Genomic DNA, 24399 nt, shown 5'->3' with positions numbered 1-24399 from the left:
CAACTATGCGAGGTTTTTCTAAGCTTAGCCTTTTCAGCAATGCCTTCCTTTTAAAAGGAAACATTGCTGGCTGTCAACAAACTCGTATTAACTTCATAATACCTCTTTTTGCCTCGTCAAGATCGTTTTTTCTTATTCTGTATTTTCTTTATCCAGAGGCCGACAAATATTTTTGTCTTCCATGGGAAAGATCCAAGCTTTTTCAGTGTATTCCTGCCGTCGTCACTGAACGGATGATCGAAATATGAGCAATAAAACACTTTTTAATGTATTCATGTCTCTTACGTTTTTGTTTGACTTACAAAAGGCTTGTCATTCAAACAATTCAATATTTATACCATCAGTAAACATAAAGTCAATCAATTGGACAAATTGGGTAAATAAAGTGTGAAAGGCTTAGGAATAGATTGTCATTCTAAAGCTGCTCAGCCCTCTATTGTCATAACAATGACACCGAAATCCCACGGGAGAGACGCTGTATTTCATTATACACGGATAGAGACACTATGACAAGTGCATTTATATTTCATTGAAGCGATTAACTTGTAATCAAGCAATGATGAGCAGTGCATATAAACAACGTGTATTATGTGTTTATTGATTTTTATGCTTATTACATACATCTATTTAGACCCCAAAATTTTCTAGTGAAATTAAAAAAAATTGTACAAAAAAGATTTTCCTCATGGCTGATATAACGGTAGCTCACTCGATCGCCTCTCACTTCTGGTCTCGGTAGGTTTTTCTTTGATTTGAGTGTTTTTCTCCGAGTTCTCTCTTGGCGAATCTTTGTACCCTGAATGAGAACGACAATTGTGCCTACAGCTGAAGTTGTATCCACTTGTTTGTATACATTGTTCTCCATCACTGTGTTTAATCAAACTTGGAATTCTGAAACAGTGGATTTTTGCGTATGAGCACTAGAAGGTGTTTCTATGTTTAGTTTGGTTGCTAACTGAGTCTTTTTACTATCCAACAGAATATCACGTAACTCTTCCAAAAGAGCAGACTGACTCTTCAATGTCGAAGAAATTTGTTTTAATCTGTGAAAGAAAGATAAAAAAATGATTGATGACTAGCTTCATATGAATACATCCTCCCTCCGCAAAACCAGACTAGTTCGTTCTGTGAGTTAGCCATGCCTTGACTTAGGTCAGTCCAGAGATTGTTTCAGGGTTGGATCTGTGAGTTAGCCGTGCCCTGACTTAGATCAGCCCAGAGGTTGTTTCAGGGTTCGATCTGTGAGTTAGCCGTGCCCTGACTTAGATCAGCCCAGAGGTTGCTTCAGGGTTCGACCTGTGAATTGGCTGTGCCCTGACTTAGATCAGCCCAGAGGTTGTTTCAGTGTTCGATCTGTGAGTTAGCCATGCCCTGACTTAGATCAGCCCAGAGGTTGCTTCAGGGTTCGACCTGTGATTTGGCTGTGCCCTTACTTAGATCAGCCCAGAGGGACTGTACCAGTAATCAAGCTACTTACTGAGCCTCGTGTCTAGCTATTCGTTGGTCCATATTCGTTTGATCTTCGGATTTCTTTTCTTGTTCTTGTCGAGGTGAAAGTAACTTAACCAGAAAATCAACGATCTTAAAACAACAATACGAAGAAATAAGTTATGGATATCTTGCGTGAAAGACGGCACATTTTACTGAAGAACCTGAGGCACAGTAAGGTCACTTAGATCGATCTGCCCATAGTGTGACGAAATACAGGGCAAACTGGTATATACTCCACCTTGTTTTTTAGGTTTTTTGGTCTGTTTGGATGCTCTACGTATTCCATGATTTGTGCCTTGCTCAGTATAAACGTTGGCAGAGCTCGTTCCAATTGAGATAAATGCTCAACCTGAAATGAAAAAAACATCACAGCTAATAGATGATATATTCCCTTTGACAAACTAGGTACATGGCTGGGAGACTGGGAAAACCCATTGGGTAGACAGGTACCGTGCCACAGATGAGTACCCAACCAACACTAGTTTCTCTCTGGGGCTATTGCGTGTTTAAGTGTTATTTTGTTATGTACCTGACTGGTGTATCTCTCCATGGCCGCCGTCTTGCGAATACTGTCAATATCACCAACAGCTAAACCAATCTATAGAATAACATACATATTAGGGCAAACAGACAGACAGACAGACAGACTGGGAAAACTGCTGCAATGGTGGTTGGTTCGCTATTGTCTGAGTCGTATATGAATAGCTGCGTATACTCACCAGAAGATTAAGGAAAATGATTGGCATCATAAAACAGTAAGCAATGAATAATCCATAGAGTACAAATCCATTCCCCTTAGACGAATCCCCACCGTTGCTGTAGTAGTTCAGAACGATCTCTTCGTATCGCAGGTTGTCCAACATCATAAAGAATGTTGCGGCAAGTGACGTCGTTATGTTACCAAATCGTGTTTTAGACTGAGGAAAAGAACAACCGTTTGTTACCTTACGATAATGAACATGCGAGTTGCGTTTGTTTGACGAGGGTCCTGAAGGGGTAAAATGAAAGCTGTGAAATGGGTTTCACAAACAAAAAGCAATTAAAAAATGGGAATGGGATTGAGATTTGAGCAAAACATAGGCTGGGACTGGTTCCTTCTAGGTAGTGGTAGTGTGTGTGTAAATGGTGAATGTAGTGGTAGTGTGTGTATAAATGGTGAATGCAGTGGTAGTGTGTGTGTAAATGGTGAATGTAGTGGTAGTGTGTGTAAATGGTGAATGAAGAAGTAGTGTGTGTGTAAATGGTGAATGTAGTGGTAGTGTGTGTGTGTAAATGTTGAATGTAGTGGTAGTGTGTGTGTAAATGGTGAATGTAGTGGTAGTGTGTGTGTATAAATGGTGAATGTAGTGGTAGTGTGTGTAAATGGTGAATGTAGTGGTAGTGTGTGTGTAAATGGTGAATGTAGTGGTAGTGTGTTTAAATGGTGAATGTAGTGGTAGTGTGTGTGTAAATGGTGAATGTAGTGGTAGTGTGTGCGTAAATGGTGAATGCAGTGGTAGTGTGTGTATAAATGGTGAATGTAGTGGTAGTGTGTGTGTAAATGGTGAATGTAGTGGTAGTGTGTGTGTAAATGGTGAATGTAGTGGTAGTGTGTGTGTATAAATGGTGAATGTAGTGGTAGTGTGTGTGTAAATGGTGAATGTAGTGGTAGTGTGTGTGTATAAATGGTGAATGTAGTGGTAGTGTGTGTGTATAAATGGTGAATGTAGTGGTAGTGTGTGTGTAAATGGTGAATGTAGTGGTAGTGTGTGTGTATAAATGGTGAATGTAGTGGTAGTGTGTGTGTATAAATGGTGAATGTAGTGGTAGTGTGTATAAATGGTGAATGTAGTGGTAGTGTGGCGAATCTCACGAAAGAGCGATGGTTGTGAAATATTATTTCGACTTACGTAATTATCTGTCAAGGAGCATGTAATGACGTGGAAGGCGAATGCAAAAGCAGCAAGAAAGATAAGGAGAATGATAAGGACCTGAAAAACAAAGAATAAGGTTTGTATCAGGATTACACGATATTCATGTGACCTGATTTCTGAACTTGGATTGGCTTGAATCCTAAATGTTATAAGTACCTTTAATACTGTTTTAATGGTTTTCCGTATCATTACAACGTAAAGACCCACGTAATTAAACCTGAAAAGACAAAGATAAGATCAATTACTTACAGAAATGATAGATATTATTAGAATATGTATTAGTTATGAATCTTGCAATGTGATTGGCGGGGGGGGGGGGGGGGGAGGGGGGGGGTGGGGTGATTTGAGATTACATGCACACGTGAGCTATTTCGTCATTTGTATCCAAAATAACGCATAATAATTGATATTTTGTAATATGAATTTTTCAATTATAAAGAACTTCACGGCTTAGCGTGGTGATTCTCTTAGCATTTCCGTTTCATCGTGCTTTATCGCGTGTTCTATAACTGCACACATTACGCATGCGTCTTCTATGTATTGTTTCGTAGTATTGCATTTGTGCTGTTGAACACATGAAATAACTCACTTGCTAATATAATGCAGTAACACTATCCAGGCAAGAAACACACAGACAGCCATTTCTGCCAATCCAGGTTTTATCAAAGTAAAAAACGTCAGCACGTACAAAGTGACTTCTAACCAGTTGTTCAGGCTAAAAAAGTATTTCCAGCCCTAAATACAATAGATATGCACCAAGTGTTAGTTACGCCCTCGATAACACAACGGAAAACAATAAAAAAGCATCTAATTCTTCAGGTTTCCCCCCCTGCTGAATGGGGGCTTCAGCTCCCCTTTGCCCCCCCCCCCCTTTGGATCCGCACTTGTCCGTATAACCTAACCACCTATATCTGTCAGCTATGCCCTGCCCTGACCCAGCTCAGAGATATTTTCAGACGTAGGGTTCACTGTAAAGTTCATAGTCAACTCTGACCGTGGGTGGTGCTAGGAATCTAGAGGTTTTCTATAGCCAAGCACCTAAAGTTACCGATTGGAATGAACAAACTAACCCAAATAAAGAAAATGGTTTGGAATAAGATTTCGGGATAAAACGTGGATGTAATAATAATAATAATACTAGTAATAATTGATTAGCTTGTATAGCGCATACTACATGTCGGAATGATCGCATGTGCTTTACATGAAAGGGTAAACCAGCTGATCTAAGAAAACAATTTACCCAGTTTTCCATTTCTCATGAGATTGAAATTATTTTGCTTTGTCAAATTGAACTGCTTGACGTCAAATGCAAGGGATCTATCAGATCTAGAATCAAGAACATATACAACACTTTTCCTTTTAAAATCACGGTTTCCAGGCCACCAAATAAAAAAGTAACGTTGATACGCTCTTGATAGCAAGTGACATAATAATTCATGAGTATTATTATTTTTATTGCAATGACAGGCATTTTTTTGCCGCTGGTCAATTTTCACAGGCGTCGTGACACCTCAGTTTCGCAGTAACGCAAGTCCGTCAATTATGTGAAAGAAAACACCAGAAAAAAAAAAAAAAAAAGATGTTGATGAATGATAACAAGACCCTACCTCATCAAACATCTGAAAACATTCCTTGGACAAATTGTAGATACAAGCGATCATAAGGATGACAGCCACTGTGGCCATCAGTTTATCTTCACGAAATGCCAGCACGATCAGTGGCTGCCGAGGAGAAAAGATAAGAATAGATTGTACGTTATAATAATAAATGTAATCTATAAACAGTGGAGCCTAGATCACCAAAGTGGTTTTCACTAGGGATATAAAAATATTATAAGCGTGTCGATTGAGTGGTTACTGTAAGTATAAAGTAAATTTTTGTAAAGTTATTTTTGATCCGCGCACATGCTCTGAATTCGAACTTTTATAGAACAAAAACCCTTAATAAATTTGTGCACTTCTTATTTTATGTTATAGCCTCGTGGCGTCCTACCCTTGTTCTCTCAGCATTCCGCGTGTTTGGATTAAAATCTAAGACTGTTTTATATTTCTTAAGTTCTAATGAACTAACCTCCTTTAGTTTAGTGATCAAGGTTCGTGTCGTGTTGGTCTTGTCATCATCGCTAGGACTCGTGTTCTTAACAAGATAGTTCATCATGATGATAATAAGCACGATGTAGATTAGGAAAACTGCTTGATTGAGAAACGCGCACACAAGACCAAACTTTCTCCTGAAACAGAAAACAAGACGAGTGTTAAATAGAGCGTTTTTCGTAAGACTGTGTAAAGCTCGCGGCACGAACACGGACTTGAAACGGCAAGGCATACGCCAGACCAATCACATTGCACGAGAATTTACTCTCCATCCAATCAAATACCCGAAAGATGGCGGAAACCTAGAAAACATCACGATCACGGCACGATCACGGCACGGCACGACACGCTTACGGCGCTGAGCTTTTCATGGTCATGTAAAAACTGCTCTATTCTTTATTGTAAATACCACATTAACGACAGCTTCTTTTTGAATCAACTCCAAACAATTTGATCCTACCATTTGATATCCATCAGTACTGAGCACAATGGATGAGTCAGACAGGGCAGGGTCTTGTACTTGACCATGGTCTAGAATATAATAATATAATAATATCTAATAAATATTGATAATCAGTTTGATGTCCCAATGGATTGGTTAGATAGGGCAGGGTCTTGTACTTGACCATGGTCTAGAATATAATATTATAATAATATCTAATAAATATTGATAATCAGTTTGATGTCCCAATGGATGAGTCAGACAGGGCAGGGTATTGTACTTGACCATGGTCTAGAATATAATATTATAATAATATCTAATAAATATTGATAATTAGTTTGATGTCCCAATGGATGAGTCAGACAGGGCAGGGTCTTGTACTTGACCATGGTCTAGAATATAATATAATATTAATATCTAATAAATATTAATAATCGGTTTAATACCCAGATTAGTGGTGATATTCTATAAACGGTACAGCGTACTTACATGCAGGGCACTCAGTGATTCTCGTATATTTTTTGTGTTCTTTTTCTCGTCTGGCATACCTTGGATAAACCGGAGGTCGTACGTAACCTAAAAGACAAAGTAAATGCAACATCTTTCATCAGAATAGAGTACCATACTAGGTGTTCTGACTAGGCGTGATTTCAGCATGATTTCCGGGTCAATCCCATCGACCACCGCACGCTCAATTCTCTTCATTTCCGTGGCTGCCATCTTAAAAAAATATACATATATGCAACTTTCTCGCAAATAAACCCTCTTTTGTTGAAACCAAGACGCTATCAATAAAGTATATGAGGCTTAAGTCAGTTTAAAGCATCCTCCAGATTACCAAGGACCCAAAAGCAGCAAAAGATGTAGAGCTAACTGTTTGTAGTTAAATCTTACTCAAGAAATTGAGAAAGGTTTTCGCCACCTCGTTCAAGAGCGATTAAGGGTTCCGTTTTATAATAAAATCGATGAAAAACAACTTGATTCTTTTACCGAAAACAAGATTTGCGATTCGATTGGATCACGTGGTTAACAAGACAAATAGGTAAAAAAGGAGAAATGCAAGTGGATTCAAGCGAGAAAGATTTACCGTGGGGACTGGAGCCTAACTTTAAAATAATCCTTACTCTACTTGCATGACGCGAACGATGAGCCTCTGGGTAGACTGGTTACAAAAGGGTCATTGCGCATGCGCCTCTGCACATACTGATAGAAAATAGAGCAAAACATCAATGACATTTGACCAATAGGACATTTACATGTTGTATGTGTGTCTATGTTGGCGATAATCAATAATAAACGCCTCTCTAACTTCTTAACACCAACCAAGATGGCTGCTATGCCTTTGCCACAGGAATGGCTCCCAACCGTGGATAAATGGTATTCTAGTCAGAGTATCATGTTTTATGATTATGATATTTGATATAGCGCTCTTTTCCATATGGATATGTTCAAAGCCGCTTTACAAATGAGTTATGAATGAGAGATGGTTAGTATGAGGTGTAGCCACTGAGGGTGGTCGCTGCTAGGGTTTCTTTACGTCCTCAGTGGTTCTTTTACGTCCCTTTTACGTTGTTCTACGTTAGTAATGATAATAATCACCTTATAATCTTCGCTATCAGGGTCACCAGTTCTTTCTACACATCGATCAAGGAACTTCTATTGACAGAAAATGATTAGGAAACCGTGTTAGAAATCTGCAAGACCATTGAGAATACGAGGTCTTCAAATACTGGTGCTATTCCAGCTATTGTCCTGCGCAACGTATTTAATTTGCTCAAATGATTCCCAACTAAACTCTCGGACGTTCATTGGTTCTGGGATTAAGAGAATGTGTCACACGGCTATTGTTGGTATGAGAAGATTGATATAGGGCATTAGTAGAAATACCTTGGCTACATCAGGCATGTGTCTAATTAGAAGCTGTATCTGTGTGTGTGTTCCATGTAGCGTACTGCGTAACACCTCGCGCCATCTGAGAAAACAGGATACATAAGGATGATAAGGTATACGAAAAGCAACATATATAAGAAAAAGATGTAACTAGCTAGAAACTAGTGTGAGCTGCGTCGGTGTTTCTAATGAAACAGTAATGATGAAAAGGTAAATTATACACCGTGAAACAGATGAAAAAACTTACTGACGTTTCGGACGCTAGTCCTTCGTCGGAGTAAAAAAAAAAGGGCTTTTTTTTTTACTCCGACGAAGGACTAGCGTCCGAAACGTCAGTAAGTTTTTTCATCTTTTCACGGTGTATAATTTACCTTTTCATCATATATAAGAAAACTAAAGCAACTCCACGTACAACAATTCCGTTAAGTCTCAGATGGTCCATCCATTTTAGATCTCTGACCGAACAATGTTTTTTGGGAAAGGTGTAGTATTGGTTTAACGACAGCAATGTTGAGGGATAGAATAAAAACACTGTATTGTTACTGTCCTTGCCATGGTTTTTCATAGCAAAGCCGAGAGAATTCTCGAAAACGAGTATGCGATACGATACGATACGATTGGGGAACGTGAAGCTCAATCATTGGATAAAACAAACCTTTTGTGTTCTGCTAGCACCATGGCAACCATCTCATGCCTGCCCTCGATAGCAATGTCTAGAATATTCTGATTTCGTTCGTTGACTGATACGACCTGATCAGGTTTGGTGAGAAGGTATTGTACGATATGTGAATGGCCACCTAACGCAGCCATATGAAGAGCTGTGTTCTGGATAACATGCATAGGGTTAGTAAACTACGTGGGGATATTTTTTCCTTCAAAGGTAGGGTTAGGGTAAGTCTATATCAACCGTTTCTGTATTTGGGTGTTGCGTCTTTAAGTTATGAAGGTTTAACTTTTGGCTCTGACGTCACCTGGGTATTTAGGTGGATTTGTTTTAACCTGTTGTACTAAACACAGGCCATTATGAGACACCAAAATTACAACAAACATTGTGTAAACCATGAGTATGATTTTGACATTAATTAAATACTTTTTGCTTGAACAAGTTAGTATTTGTATTTTTGATTAATACAAAGATGATGTCACAGGCAAAAGTGTAAACCTTTAAAGATTATTTCACTTACCCTGTCTTCGTCTGTGTAATTCAGACACTCTGGTTTAGACTCAAGGAACAGTTCAATAGCTGTCTTAGAGCCCTTCAAGGCTGCATAGTGTAATGGCGTCTGACCGTTAGCATCCCTGTTGTTAGTCAGAATATAAAGGTGATGTGGGAATTCAATCAATATGTGTAGGTTAGTAAATAAAACATCAGCTAAGACCACAAAACGATGGACCAGGAGTGAGTAGCCAAATCCCCAAGTGTCCCTTTTTGCGCGACACGGCATTCAATTCAGCTCTATAGTGATCTTGTTGAGGCATTTCTCAACAGTTTTGAGTTAGTGCGTATATCCGTCGTTTCAGTATGTCCAGTGTCCGTGTGGTTCCCTAACCGATTAACCCCGCGCGCCGTGTTGTCTGCCATGTGCTTATTGTGAGTCGTTCATCGTTTGGTAAGTGTTTGTTCTCTCTTAATTTTCATCTTGTTTTTTGTCTTCTATTCGCATTGTTTGTGAGCTAAATGTGCCTCGTTTGTTCGTGGTGTTATAAGTGTTTAACTTAATGTCTTTTTTCTAGGATTTTACTTTTCTGTGTGTAAAACCAATCGATTTGAACGCCGTAAACATTGTTGTGTAATAAACCTTCTACATCGCCGTAAAATCCAAACGTGATCACCTATGAGTGAAATGTCAAGCTATGGACATGCAAGGAGTGTTAATTGAGAAGATCCGTAGTCTTGATAAATCCCGAAGTGGATATATTGCCTTTTTGACTCGGTTGTACAAGAAAATTGACGAGAGTTTGAATGGTTATGCAAATATCGAAGACATTCAAGACCTCCAAGGCCGCCTTAGCGGCGCCTTTGATCGCTACAAGGAATGTTGTGAAAAATATGGAGAATTGTTAAACAAATCGTGTGAGAAATACCGCAGTGTTGAAGAACAGTTTCAGTCCCAGCGACTTAGAGTGCAAGAATACTACAAGAAAATAAATTCTTATATCTCAAACACAGTTGAGCTCGAGATGACAAGGTTGGAAATAGAAATCAAACAGAAGGAAGAAGAACTACAACAGGCCTTAGAGCTGTCCAGAGTGCAATGTGGCAGTGGTAAATCAGTGGATTTCTCTCCTGAGAGATCAGTTAACGTGCAAACTACCCAGAATCAGGAACCTGTGCAAACTGACCAGTCCGACCAGCCCCGTGAAATGTTTGAAAACTCGCTTGAAGGAGGAAACTTTAGCAGCTTTGAGGCACCTATAATTCCACCTCCACCCATGTTCTCGGACTACCAAACACCAAGCCCATCTGTCTTACCCAAAATGATCAAGACGTCCACACCCAAAGACCTACCTTACTATCGAGAAGAGGATATTCTACCCCCGAAAAACCGTGAATACCAGTGTCCGAACACGGACCAGACAAGTACGCACAACAACACGGAGAGCAAGGACTGGCTTAACATTGCGACAGCCGGAATAGAGCCCATGCGACCTATGATGATTCAGGAGACAGTGATGAAGGACGATGAAAAACCCGACAAGATCAAGCCCATGTTAACCGTCCCACAGACGGGCCTACCAGTAGACACACCCTCAACTACCAACGCCTTAGCGGGGGAAACCCTTCTCACCACAATCGTATCAATCATGGACAGGATTAGTGCAGCCAACGACCTACCAAATGTTCAAGTGTTAAAGTTCGACGGCTCGCCCAACAAATATCATGGTTTTCGCCAGAGGTTCAAGCAGCTAGTAGAATCGAGACCCCTGGATGACGCTGTAAAAATGACTCGACTACTTCAATTCCTTGAGGGACCAGCCTTAGCTGCAGTGCAGAGATACGAAACCATACCTGGGGGGCTCGACAAGGCTTTTAAGGTGCTAGAAGAGCGCTTCGGAAAGCCGTATCAAGTTGTGAAGGCATGTATTGAAACAATGACAAAAGGACCAGTCATCCAAGCGAACGACAGTCAGGCGCTGCGGAACTTCGCCGATCTGGTACAGTCGAACTACGATACCCTAGATGCGATGGGTTATCTATCCGAGATGAACACAGATAACCTAGAGAAAATAATGGCTCGTCTACCAAGACAGATACAGTCCAGATTTGTAGAGCTGTTGAACAAGCGTGAAAGGCAAGGTCAGACCATGCCAAACTTCAAGGACGTTGCCGAGTTTTTAAGAGAGAGAGCAGATGTCGTCAACCACCCCTTCCTCGCTAAGCCGCCGGCCGAAGGACTGACAAGCCTAAAACCAAGAATAAAGACAACAACACAGAGGGTCTCAACCTTTACAACCAGTACCGATGTTAAAGGTCCAGCAGAGTCATGTTTCCTGTGTTCCAAGTCGCATAGACTGTATCACTGTGATGTCTTTAAAGCCAAATCACCGAAAGAGAGAAACGACTTTGTCAAGTCCAGGCATATATGCTTCAACTGCCTCAGTTCAACTAAACACCGCTCCAGATCGTGCGGGTCATCTACGAGATGTCGTGCGCCAAGCTGCGACAAACCGCATCACACATTGCTGCATTTCAATGACAAGAAAGAGACTGAAGGAGCAAATGCTGCAACTTTCTCACAAGAAACCGGCAAGGCCGAACCCACTGTGAATTCCGATGTTGGTGGATCACACGCAGTCTCCTCAAGTGTTGACTCCTGTGAAGTTCTGTTACAAGTCATACCACTTAAAGTGATAAGTAAGAAAGGAGACTCAGTCACAACCTACGGTCTACTAGACACGGGTTCAGACATAAGCATGATAGACCCATCACTAGCAAACGAACTCGGCATGCAAGGGACTCCGAGCCGAATCTCGTTGTCTACCGTCAGCAATACTGGAGTTCCAGAAAACGGTACGAAAGTAGAGTTCAACATTTCATCATTAGAGAACACTAATGACAGACGATCCGTTAATGTCAGCTCAGCGTGGGCTATTAAGGAGCTGGAGATCCCTCTTAAACACGCCAAGATCCTCAAGGCCGTTGATCGTTGGCCACACCTGAAAGAAGTACCATTTCCAGAAGTGCAGAGAAAGAAGATATCACTCCTCATCGGAACGGGTGTCCAAGAAGCCTTCCTACCCCTTGAAGTTAGACAGGGAAAATCCGACGAACCCTTTGCCATCAGAACAATCTTAGGCTGGAGCGTCCTCGGCGGAGCCTCCAAGGAGAGACCATGCAAAGGGTCGTGTTCCAATCACGTATGCGGAACAGACACTACTCTGAGCCATCAAGTAGAGGAGTTTTGGAAAGTAGAGTCTTATGGTATTGAGAGACCGGAGAGCGAACCAATGTCGGTGGAGGATAAAAGAGCAATGAAGGTGATAGAAGATACCATCTCGAAGCAAGATGGACACTACCAAATGGGTTTGCTATGGAAGAGAGAGAAACCCCAATTACCTTACAACCGCCCGCTTGCTGAAGCTAGACTACGAAGTCTCAAGGGACGTCTCGTTAGAGATCCGGAGTTGTTGCTTAGATACAAATCAGCAATCGAGGGCCACTTAGACAAGGGACACGCTAGGAAGCTAACGAAGGACGAAGTCGAGACAGTGAGCGACAAGACCTGGTTCTTACCCCACCACCCTGTAAGCAACCCCAACAAGCCGGGAAAGACACGTGTCGTCTTCGACGCGGCCGCTAGGTTCGGCGGCACATCACTCAACGATCAGCTGTTACAAGGCCCAAGTATTATCAACGACCTGACAGGTGTGCTCATCCGCTTCCGCCAAGAAAGGGTCGCCTTCACAGCAGACATTGAATCAATGTTTTATCAGACTAGAGTCATCGAGAGCGATACAGATGCATTAAGATTTTTATGGTGGTCCGACAGCCTAGAAGACTCACCAGACGAGTACAAAATGTTAGTGCACATATTCGGAGCCAAGTCTTCGCCATGCTGTGCGAACAGGGCCCTACGAATGAACGCTGAGGACAACGCAAGTGATTTCGATCCAGAAGTCATCCAGTCAGTCTACCGTAACTTCTACGTAGATGACCTACTGAAGTCCGCTCCAACGACGGAAGAGGCTACTCGTCTTGCAACCGACCTAGTTAAATTGCTGAAGGTAGGCGGTTTCAAGCTTACCAAGTTCACAAGTAACTGCCGCGAAGTGCTGACGTCCATCCCTCCAAAAGACAGAGCTAGTCCAACGCTAAATTTGGATCTCGACAAGTTACCAATGGAAAGAGCATTAGGAGTGACCTGGGACGCAGAGTCAGATACCTTCAGATTCAAGGTTATACCAACGAACAAGCCTCCAACGAAAAGAGGAGTACTTTCGGTGGTCAGTTCGTTGTTCGACCCCTTGGGATTTCTGGCCCCCCTCACGTTATCAGTAAAGATCCTCCTGCAAGATTTATGGAGAGCGGGAGTGTCATGGGATCAAGAAATCCCAGAACCATATCTGTCGATATGGCGAGAGTGGTCTCGAGGGATACCACACGTCGTGCATGTCCAGATCCCAAGATGTTTCCAGAGCCCAGAGCTAAGTGTAATCGTGAACATTCAACTACACACCTTCAGCGACGCATCCAGACGAGGTTTGGCTGCTGTTTCTTATCTACGAATGACTGATGAGACTGGGAAGGCGCACTGCGCATTTGTAATGGGCAAAGCGCGGAACGCACCGTTAAGAGAGTGGACAATTCCCCGCCTCGAACTCCAGGCGGCAGTGGTGGCTACACGCCTTTGCAAGACTGTTCTGAAAGAACTGGACCTGTCCGTAAGTTCGACCATTTTCTGGACGGATTCTATGACCACCCTGCAGTACATCAGGAACAAGACAAGACGTTTCCCAGTGTTCATCGCTAATCGGGTGACCGAAATACACGAGGCCTCGTTACCAGAACAATGGAAACACGTGCCGGGCCTCCAGAACCCTGCAGACGAAGGCTCTCGAGGAGCAAACATTCATTATTTTAAACGAGATTGTAGATGGTGGCGTGGACCAGAATTCTTGCTGCTGCCGGAAGAACAGTGGCCGACAGAAGAGCCAGAGATTACAGAAGAACCCGACGAGCAGTCAGACGCAGCGACAACTGCAATGGTGATAACCTCAGGGTCACAGATTGACCTCCTGTTGAAACGTTACTCGTCCTGGCCTCTTCTAACCAGAGTGATGTCATGGCTACTCAGATTTGTGAGGGGCGTAAAGAAAGAAACTTACCGTTGCCAACAACCTTATCTTTCATCTGCTGAAATTCGAGATGCGAGCAGAGAAATCGTGAGGCTAGCGCAGAGCTGTTTCCACGAAGAGTGCCTCGCCCTACAAGAGGGACGTCAAGTCAAGCGTCAGAGCAAGTTAGCCAATCTGAGCCCAGTACTAAATGAAGGTGTCATACTCGTCGGAGGAAGAGTACACCGCGCACCGATTCCCTACAGTACGGCTCATCCCATGATCCTACCCAGAGACCATCCAATATCTGAGCTGATCGTAAGGCACTATCACAAGATTCTTGGTCATGCTGGAAGAGAACACGTGCTATCTACTATGCGCCAACGATACTGGATCCTGCAAGCAAGAACTCTAGTAAGGCGCGTGCTACACAAGTGTGTTCAATGTCGCAGACGAAACGCTTCAACCATGCAGCAGATAATGGGAAACCTACCCAAGGAAAGGCTAACACCGTACCAACCGCCCTTTATATACACGGGAGTCGATTTTTTCGGCCCGTTTCATGTTAAACGAGGTCGCAGTAGCGTTAAGGTCTACGGATGCATTTTCGTATGCTTTAACTCCAGAGCTATACACATTGAGGACGTGAGTTCACTAGAGACAGACACCTTTATCCAAGCCCTAAGGAGATTCATCTCTGTCAGAGGCACCCCGAAAGAGATATGGTCAGACAATGGGACGAACTTTGCCGGAGCTGAGAAGGAGCTTCGACTCGAAATCCAGGAGCTAAACCAGAAGGAAATAAAGAATGCGATGCTTTCCAAGGGCACCGAGTTCCACAGTTACCCAACTTTCAAGTGGCGGTTCCAGCCCCCGGCAGCCAGTCACATGTCGGGAGTTTGGGAAAGAATGATACGAAGTGTACGCAAAACTATGAGGGCTATCGTTGGAAGTCCAAGTGCAACCATTGGACTTGAAACCTTGCGCACTGTATTTTGCGAAGCTGTATCTATACTGAACAGCCGTCCCCTCTGCCCAAGTAGCGATGACCCAAGGGACCTTGAAACACTTACTCCCAACCACTTCCTGCTCCTCAGATCGAATGCTACACCAGCACCAGGAATATTCACAGACCATGACGTTTACTCAAGGAAACAATGGAGACATGCCCAAGTCCTTTCAGACCACTTCTGGAACAGATGGATCCGTGAATATCTGCCGACCCTCCAGCAGAGACAAAAGTGGCTGTTAAAGAAGAGGGACTTGAAAGTAAATGATCTAGTCCTCATAACTGACAGCGCAGAACCAAGATGCAGGTGGCTACTTGGCCGTGTAACTAAGGTCTTCCCCGGTCGAGATGCTCACGTGAGATCGGCAGAAGTCAAGACCAAGAACTCAACATTAGTTCGCCCCATCACGAAGCTATGTTTGCTGGAGGAATCAGTTTAAAGACAAGATTGAACTGTGAACATTTAGTAGCCTTTGAGCTAGAACTTTGCCTGAATCGTTTATAATTTGTTGTTGATAATTAGCGTAATTATTTCAGCCTGGAGCCCCAGGATGTTGAGGCATTTCTCAACAGTTTTGAGTTAGTGCGTATATCCGTCGTTTCAGTATGTCCAGTGTCCGTGTGGTTCCCTAACCGATTAACCCCGCGCGCCGTGTTGTCTGCCATGTGCTTATTGTGAGTCGTTCATCGTTTGGTAAGTGTTTGTTCTCTCTTAATTTTCATCTTGTTTTTTGTCTTCTATTCGCATTGTTTGTGAGCTAAATGTGCCTCGTTTGTTCGTGGTGTTATAAGTGTTTAACTTAATGTCTTTTTTCTAGGATTTTACTTTTCTGTGTGTAAAACCAATCGATTTGAACGCCGTAAACATTGTTGTGTAATAAACCTTCTACAGATCTCTTTTAATCATTTAGCACTTCAAACTTGCAACCGAACTATGGGCCAATCTTTGATACGGTATTATGTGCAACATTATTTCAACCTAATTACACAATATTTTGTATCCATTTATTTGACCGATAAGTAGGTTTATACTTTAAGCAATTAGAACTCTCGCCCTCATGGTCTACGAGTCGATGACGTCGAAGGCCAAAGACCTTATTGGCTATTGACTCGAAAACCACGAGGGCGAGAGGTCTGATTGTTAAATAGAGGGAAGAAAACCCTTTTGTTGTGGTCCTGGAAATAGTTCAGAAAAGTCCAGAATGGAATTGATGGTTGTTTCTGTGTCACATCGTTCATTCTTACCTTTCTATCTTTGCAGTTTTCTTCAGGAAGAATTCAACGAGGTCTTCATGACCCTCTTGTGCTGCTAGATGTAAAGGTGTTCTCTCACTAGCGTCATTTGAGTTTATCGTTCGCTTGTTTCGTCCTTCTGTAAGCTTTTTTACCACAGCAAGTCTTCCATGTCTGTTTGTAAAAACCATTATAATAGGAGGTTTGCACGATGGTGTCATTGACCTCTACTACCAGACTCCCTTGCACACTTTCTTTTGTTCATTTAATTAGCACCAATTGTCTTACTATTCTCATGAGGAAAACCAAATTTAAATAAGAAAGAAATTTTGCGAAGCATCTTGGTAGTGGGAGTCAAATGATGCCATCATGCAAATGTCATATTCCCTCATATTAAAGAGATCGATGGCACTGAAAAAGACCCATCTTATACCACCTCATCAGACCCCAATGAGACAGACTCCATGAAATTTGCAGGATTCATTAAAAAAGTAAAAAGGAACTCGAGTAGAGAAAATGTCTGGTTATAAACATACTAGGATAATGATAACCATTAAATCACAAATATAATTCAACCTTTCAGGCGTTACCTTGCAGCGATGTGCAGAGGAATTTCTCCCGCGCTGTTCGTAATGGCAACTGATGCCTTGTTCTTCATTAACATGATGGCGATGTCCTGAAATAACAAGAAACATGTAAATATATATCAGCATAGTGGTAATGTATACCTTAACACAGCCCAGCCTGGAGGCATAGTGTAAAGGAGTGTTACCATGGTAACTACATCAGTATAGTGGTAATGTATACCTTAACACAGCCCAGCCTGGAGGCATAGTGTAAAGGAGTGTTACCATGGTAACTACATCAGTATAGTGGTAATGTATACCTTAACACAGCCCAGCCTGGAGGCATAGTGTAAAGGAGTGTTACCATGGTAACTATATCAGTATAGTGGTAATGTACATACCTTAACACAGCCCAGCCTGGAGGCATAGTGTAAAGGAGTGTTACCATGGTAACTATATCAGTATAGTGGTAATGTACATACCTTAACACAGCCCAGCCTGGAGGCATAGTGTAAAGGAGTGTTGCCCTCATTATCTTTGGCTCGAATAAGTGAATTTGATTTGACATCCTAAAACATGAAACGAGAAAAATATAAAAATGTGTTCTCTGCTATACTAATCAAATTTGCTATTTCCTTCCGTCGATCCGTCCGTCCGTCCTGTCTGTGTGTCTGTCTGTCTGTACGTCTGTGCGTCAGTCCGTCCGTCCGTCCTGTCTGTCTGTCCGTCTGTGCGTCTTTGCGTCCGTCCGTCCGTCCGTACCTTTAGAATCTCTTTCAAGACTTCTGCACTCCCAATAGCATAATGAAGCACTGTTTTATTTAACGCGTCTCTAACATCTACATTTGCTCCGTTCTCCAGGAGAACTTGTACGGATTCATAGCAGCAATTGTCAGCAGCCAACATGATTGGTGTTCGTCCCTCGTGATCTGTTGCGTCTATTTGATCCATGTCCTGAAACAATAACATACTGACACAATTACCATCTAAAAACCCACCATTTGAGTCCTTTATATGTTCTGTCACATGTTCTACCTTACATGTAACGCGCGTTCGGATTGACTGACCTGAGAGCAACAAAATATATAGAGCGTTCTGGTTGTAGACGCAAAGTATGACACGCAATTTAATTTGGCACATAACAGCTACAATCAAACGCGGGTTTTGATTGGCTAATCATGCGCTATCTGATTGGCTAATTATACTATTAGAGCGCACGAGGAGCTTTTAATAAAAGCTTTGTACAAGCCAAATTCTATATATTTCCCGTCATCTTTGTTTTCTCCCCCCCCCCCCCCCCCCCGAAGGCAAGATAACCGCTGTATCGTCGAAATATTCCATTGGTGACGAGGATACAAAAAGCATGAAAACACTAACCTGCTTTAGTAAATATGATATGACTAGGTGATGATTCGCTTGAGCAGCCCTTAACAAAACAATATATAGTCAGCAACTCTTTTTGCTCAACTATCTTTTAACTTTTTTATATTCGTATGGGAGTTAGTAGATAATTAATTGTGTTTTTTAGAGAAGTTATAAGAAGATGACGTACTTGTGAATAGGAAGCCTGCCATCTTGATCAGGAGGAGGATCAAGAATAAAGGCTACTGCTTTCATCAGGTTATCCAGGATATCCATGTATCCATATGAACAGGCCAAGTGCACTGGAGTACTTCCGTCTGACGACTGAAAAATAAACACATATCACATCTTGTATATGAGTGGGTAACGCAAGGTACCGTGAATGTTGTTTTAAACCGATCGAAAGAACTTATTGTGTGCGTGGATAACGCAAGGTACCGTGACTAATTCTAGATGTCGTTTTAACCAATCAAAAGTACATATTGGAAGAGTGGGTAACGCAAGGTACCGTGACTATTCCTAATATGGTTTTGGACTTTTTACTCGGGCTTCCTATGGAATGCCAGAGACATAAAATGGCGTTGGTTTCTGTTTTTTTTCTATCCGTCACGAGTCAATAATTAGTTTTGTAGGGCGCATGCGCATGCACATGATAAAAGGACTCGAAGCACACATCAGAGCCTGGAAACAAGCCTTTGGAAGGCCAAGGGCACGCTATGAGTACGTTTAGTTTCGGCAACCAATGAACAACAATTAATATGCACAACAAATCATTTGTTTTTGAATATAAACTTACATCACAAGCTCACAAAAGCAATACGAATAACGTATGTGAAACACCTGCTTCCTCATTACACCGGCTAACTTCTCTAAGGGGGTTTCAGTGTTTACAGCATTTCGTAATTTCGACAAAAGACACAGTAATCAATAAACTAGAAGACATCTTTGATTTATGCGCCCATTACTGAATCAAAGATTCAACGGTTGATAACGATGTTCGTGAGTGTTAGTTGTTGTTTTGGATAGAGAAAGAAAAATCCAGAAGTATGGAAATTTGGCTGTTTTCTGCTGAGTCGCTTTATTATGAACTAATATAGGCTTGGAATGAGTGCTAATAGTGACACCTTTAATTACGCACGTATTGTTGTGTACAATGACTCATAAATAAATGTAATTACGCCTCCACTGCAAAACTAAACTAAATGCCTTTCATAAAGAGCAAAATATTTTTAGTTATCTCAGTCGAGACAAAAATTTATAAAATATTGATTCAATTGTTCAGTTTACCTTGACAGAGTGAGGAGAGGCGCCCTCGTCGAGACAGAGTTCAACCACCTGTCAAACAATGCAATGAAAAAACACTTTAATTGAGTGATGTGCAGTAAAGACTACTTCACGGTCATAAAAGACAATCTTGAGAAAGTCTGTTGAAGATGAATAGCAATACAAGAAAAGCTATAAACCATCAGTACCAACACAAATTGTTCGGTGAATATGGAAATTGATTACGAGAAGGTTGGTTTTTCAAACACATTCCAGATAAAAATGCCTTCTGATTCATGTCTCATGACAAATAGGTGTCAAACACTTGAGTATTTCGAGCAATGAGTTTCTTGGCTGATAGGAAAAAATAGAAAAAAACGATTTCATTTTCAATCTTACTTGTGGTGATCCACTTTCTACAGCTAAATGAAGAAGAGTGCTTCCTTCTCCATCCACGTTGTGAAGCAAGTCATCTTTGGGTATGCCTTGAACCTTTGCTAGAATAACAAAACAAACATCTTAATATCAGTTGATTTACTTTAACATCATTATCATCATGTACAAACATGTCTGGTAGTACTTGCCATAAGAGAACAAACACACCATGACTTCATCATCATTATCATCGCCACCACAAACCACCACCATCACCATCATTATCATCATGTACAGACATGTCTGGTAGTACTTGCCATAAGAGAACAAACACACCATGACTTCATCATCATCACCATCATCATCATCATCATCACCACCATCACCATCATCATCACCATCATTATCATCATGTACAAATATGTCTGGTAGTACTTGCCATAAGAGAACAAACACACCATGACTTCATCATCATCATCATCACCAACACCACCATCATCATCATCATCACCATCATCATCATCTTCGTCATCATCATCATTACTATCGTCTACATCACAATCACCATCATCATCATCACCACCACCACCCTCATCGTCATCATCGTCATCATCATCATCATCAACACCACCATCATCGTCATCATCGTCATTATCCTCATCATCATAGTCTTCATCACCATCACCATCATCATCTTCGTCATCATCGTCATCGTCATCATCATCAACATCACCACCATCATCATCATCATCACTATCATCATCATCATCATCATCATCACCATCATCATCGTCATCGTCATCATCATCACTACCACCACCATCATCATCATCATCACCATCACCATCGTCATCGTCATCATCATCATCACCATCACCACCACCACCACCACCACCACCACCATCATCATCGTCATCATCATAACCATCATCATCATCACCATCATCATGACAGGTCTGGTAGTACTTACCATAAGAGAACATACACACCATGACGTCATAAAACCCATGTAGTGTTGCCTGGGCCAAAGGTGTCATTTTCTTATGATCACGAATCAGCAACTTAGCTCCATTTTCCAGCTGTGAATCGTAAAAGACCACGTGACTACAGTTAACTGGACTAGTAACCAAGTAATACCGAATGGAATTATGGGCAATCAGTTGCCATTGATGACGATAGGCGATAAGCGATGGGAGATTCCAAGATCCAAGAATAGCTGTAAATATTGGTATTTCTTCTCCTGATCATCGTCAAGAATACAGAGGTCAGGTAGTGTTGGGACATTCAGTATTGCTTTCAATTTACATACCTCGATTTTTCTTATGTTTACGCGTATGTATGTCTATTAGTCTTGGAATCAGTCTTGGAATACCCTATCGGCTATCATTTATTATTTATTGGTGGACGACCTGTTTGAAACAGGTGCGTATTGAACTGACTTAGGTTTGTGTTGTTAATAACCTCCAATATCTTGATAACACCAAACGATCAATGCAAGGCTATGACAATACATACCAGTAGTTTACAGATAGCACTGTTATTGACATTCTCCAGTTGTGCAGCCACGTGTAGAGGCGTGCATCCAGCATGTCCTGGTGAATTGGGATCTGCGTGTCCATCTATTAGTATAGCCTTAGTAATATCAACCATACAATACTGTTATTAGACAGAATATGATAACATCTATCCAAACATAAATGAAATAGCTTGGTAATGGCCAATAAATAGGGACCTTATTTAATCAAGGTATGTGGGTGGTACCGATAAACAGCTTCCTCTCACAAACCTGTAGACATTGTCGCACATTCATTTCATTTGACTTTTAGTTTTCGAAATATTTAAGGACAAAACGATCCAGGATTTTACTTCCAGAGGTGGTGGGTACCGGTTAACAATATCCAGTTTATTTACCTTAACTATAGCAATGTTACCAGTCCTAATCCCTGTATGTAGTGGTGTGTCTTCTCTATCATCGTGTGCATCAATGTCTGGTTTGTATCGTAGCAGACATTGTACGATATCCAGTTTTTGAACGCCAACTGCACAATGCAGTGGAGTCTTGCCATACTCGTCATGCGCGTTGATATCTGATCGGAAAGGACAAACACATGGACGCTCTTTAAAATCTGTCTGCCATGTTCCATGAAAATGCATGATGGCACAACAACAGATTGAATATATGATTTAGCACACGTCATACACGAATGAAGTGGGCGATAAAACATGGAGTTCATCTATAATACATGCATTGACCAATTCCGCTAACGCAATGTTTACCCAATTCAAATCTACTGGGAATACTTTTCTTTGTCCATTATATTTACATGTTAATGAAGCACTGATATAGATATGACATGCAAATATGATAGACAAAGAAAAGTATTCGCAGTAGATTGGAAATGGGTAAAACATTGCGTTAGGCGGATTGGTCTATGCGATATCATATTTGGTGTTGCTTGTGCCCAATCTAGACCAGAATGCACCTTGTTTGTGGAGCAAATAGGCCTACACAACTCTTTATTTCCAAGGACCCACAGGGAGATACGTTTTAATGTATTGAATTCGATTTTTCTCCGCTTAAACAACAAACCTATTCCCGCCTGGTAAAAAATGTACCATAATAAAATAAAATAAAAACCAACCTTTTCCTGCCGAAAGTAAAAACTCGACATCTTCTGTCTTGCCGCTTAAAACAGCTCGATGAAGACCACCAAATTGCTCTCTGTTGAACCGCAAGTTGATTCGAGTCTGCAATGAAAACAAAAAACTGTCATAAATAAGATACCAGCAAGACTCTCCATATTTCTTCACTCAGTGTTTTGCTTCCTACGCTACAACATTTCCTTAGCATTTTTCTTTAGTTTACCAGCTATACTCAATGAAAGCTTGGTTATTTCTGGTCATTCTTGCCGACTGGTGTGTGAAACATTATTAGTTATAGATCTATATTCCTAACTCTGATCTTTCTCTCTTCTTCGTACACATTTCGTTTTAACTTACAATAGGTTTTTTAAAAACAGACCTGTCTATCCATCATCAACGCGTATCTATGCTTTAAGAGGTTCCAAACATCGGTTTTGTCTTGATGACGTTATCATATCTATTAATAGCTTTTCCCAGAATCCCTTTCAATTCTATGACGTCTCACTTTATTGTTTTTACATCAACGTCGTAATTTGATGTAGAAATATTTATCATTAAAACTTCGGAAATGTACGACTGAATTCGAACAATGATGAAAAAAGCGCCGTTAAGATAGATTAAGAAGCGGAGAGCATTGCGGTCTACATTGTCGAGCACAAGGAAGGAAAATGAAAGGAAAGACAGCTTGATGTTAGAGATACGAGGAGAAATTCGACTCAATAAAAGAGCTAACAGCTGGACCGCTTCACAAGTGTAGCTACGATTCCAGTGTAGTACATATTATGCAGTATTTGATAAATCTGGATACCTAAGGGGCCGTTCACATCTCAAATCGCGAAATTTGATATCGTTTCATTTGAAAGAGTATAACTATATTTTCTTTTCCATTGTACTTTTTCTATATGTATATATGTTTTTTTTCTTTCCAATATGCTACATGTAATCTCCCACGATGTAATCTTCATTGTATTTTTTCTATATATAGTTTTTTCTTGCTAATATGTTAAACTTATTTTTCTTTTTCCTAAAAACTCCAAAAACATTGTAATTATGTTCTGTGTGTAATCTCCCACGATGAGCTCAGCTCTCGGAGCGAACACAGATAGTTAATATGTTTAAATTTTTAAAAAAAATGTTGCGCAATAGTTCTTCGTAAGTGAAGTTCTTGCTCGAAATTTTTTGGAGAATTTACGCAGCCTCCCTCTCAATAATGGTCCGCGTTTAGACAAATACTTTATTTAAGAATTGCCTTGCAGTCGTAAGACTGAATTACGCAAGTATACTAAGTATAGATAAGAATAGAAAAATGAAACATAGACATAACAGTACAAGGACTAAGTACATAGTAAATATCTGGGCATAATGAATTATAAAAGAGTTCAGGGCGAGATATTGAAGAAAATACAATAAAAACACGCATGTTGTGAGTGTATATGTTGTATATGTAGACATGCGTGTCAATAGACCCTTCCATCGATCAAGGATAGACGCAAACAGACACTAGACAGTCAATAGACATATACTTATTTCAATAAATTTAGTCAACAAAAACCTAGAAAGCTGTGATCGCTGAGAATCATGGGGAAATGCTTTATATCCAACAAGTAAAGCTTTTGACACAAACTACAGCAGTTGAGGATGCTCAGAGGAGGTGAATTTGTAACTGGTAGAAGATCTCAAGTCCATCAACAGTTATCAAGCGGTTGAAACATGTAAAATGTATCTATCCATAATCCTTGTCGGTCTCAGCTTTGTAGCTTTTCAGGTGACTAACTTTATTGAAATAAGTGTATATTGTGCATATATATAAACATAATAGTCACATGCTATGGAAACATGATTT

The 24399-nt window shown here is 41.0% G+C and overlaps 2 protein-coding genes across 4 annotated transcripts in view; one reads left to right on the top strand and one right to left on the bottom strand.

The window, feature by feature from the left end:
- Window positions 1–573: 573 nt before the first annotated feature.
- LOC116300107 (transient receptor potential cation channel subfamily A member 1) overlaps window positions 574–24399 on the bottom strand; it is a 38832-nt gene continuing 15006 nt past the window's right edge. For all 3 annotated transcript variants that reach the window (XM_089033022.1, XM_089033024.1, XM_089033023.1), the window contains 28 exons: window positions 22556–22661; window positions 21825–22000; window positions 21429–21545; window positions 20884–20992; window positions 19938–20035; window positions 19563–19610; window positions 18466–18599; window positions 18291–18339; window positions 17676–17867; window positions 17396–17482; window positions 16938–17023; window positions 16360–16521; window positions 9014–9128; window positions 8485–8654; window positions 7827–7911; window positions 7539–7595; window positions 6429–6515; window positions 5958–6028; window positions 5475–5634; window positions 5012–5125; window positions 3994–4139; window positions 3561–3621; window positions 3381–3461; window positions 2211–2408; window positions 2021–2089; window positions 1730–1840; window positions 1478–1581; window positions 574–1043 (listed from right to left, as the gene is read on the bottom strand). In XM_089033022.1, coding sequence (XP_088889148.1) covers window positions 878–1043; window positions 1478–1581; window positions 1730–1840; window positions 2021–2089; window positions 2211–2408; window positions 3381–3461; window positions 3561–3621; window positions 3994–4139; window positions 5012–5125; window positions 5475–5634; window positions 5958–6028; window positions 6429–6515; window positions 7539–7595; window positions 7827–7911; window positions 8485–8654; window positions 9014–9128; window positions 16360–16521; window positions 16938–17023; window positions 17396–17482; window positions 17676–17867; window positions 18291–18339; window positions 18466–18599; window positions 19563–19610; window positions 19938–20035; window positions 20884–20992; window positions 21429–21545; window positions 21825–22000; window positions 22556–22661 — 3159 coding nt within the window. In that variant the 3' untranslated portion in view covers window positions 574–877. The remainder of the gene's footprint in view (window positions 1044–1477; window positions 1582–1729; window positions 1841–2020; window positions 2090–2210; window positions 2409–3380; window positions 3462–3560; window positions 3622–3993; window positions 4140–5011; window positions 5126–5474; window positions 5635–5957; window positions 6029–6428; window positions 6516–7538; window positions 7596–7826; window positions 7912–8484; window positions 8655–9013; window positions 9129–16359; window positions 16522–16937; window positions 17024–17395; window positions 17483–17675; window positions 17868–18290; window positions 18340–18465; window positions 18600–19562; window positions 19611–19937; window positions 20036–20883; window positions 20993–21428; window positions 21546–21824; window positions 22001–22555; window positions 22662–24399) is intronic.
- On the top strand, window positions 9304–15554 carry LOC148909732 (uncharacterized). The gene has a single exon (XM_089033363.1). The coding sequence runs from the start codon at window positions 9684–9686 to the stop codon at window positions 15552–15554; it is 5871 nt and encodes a 1956-aa protein (XP_088889489.1). The 5' UTR covers window positions 9304–9683.

Source organism: Actinia tenebrosa, unplaced genomic scaffold (assembly GCF_029948245.1).
Source record: "Actinia tenebrosa isolate PJP-AT-01 unplaced genomic scaffold, QUT_ActTen_1.0 PGA_scaffold1__47_contigs__length_23844297, whole genome shotgun sequence".
Taxonomy (NCBI): Eukaryota; Metazoa; Cnidaria; class Anthozoa; order Actiniaria; family Actiniidae; genus Actinia; species Actinia tenebrosa.
Note: the sequence above shows the minus strand (reverse complement) of the source record. Positions and strands in the feature narration are given on the sequence as shown.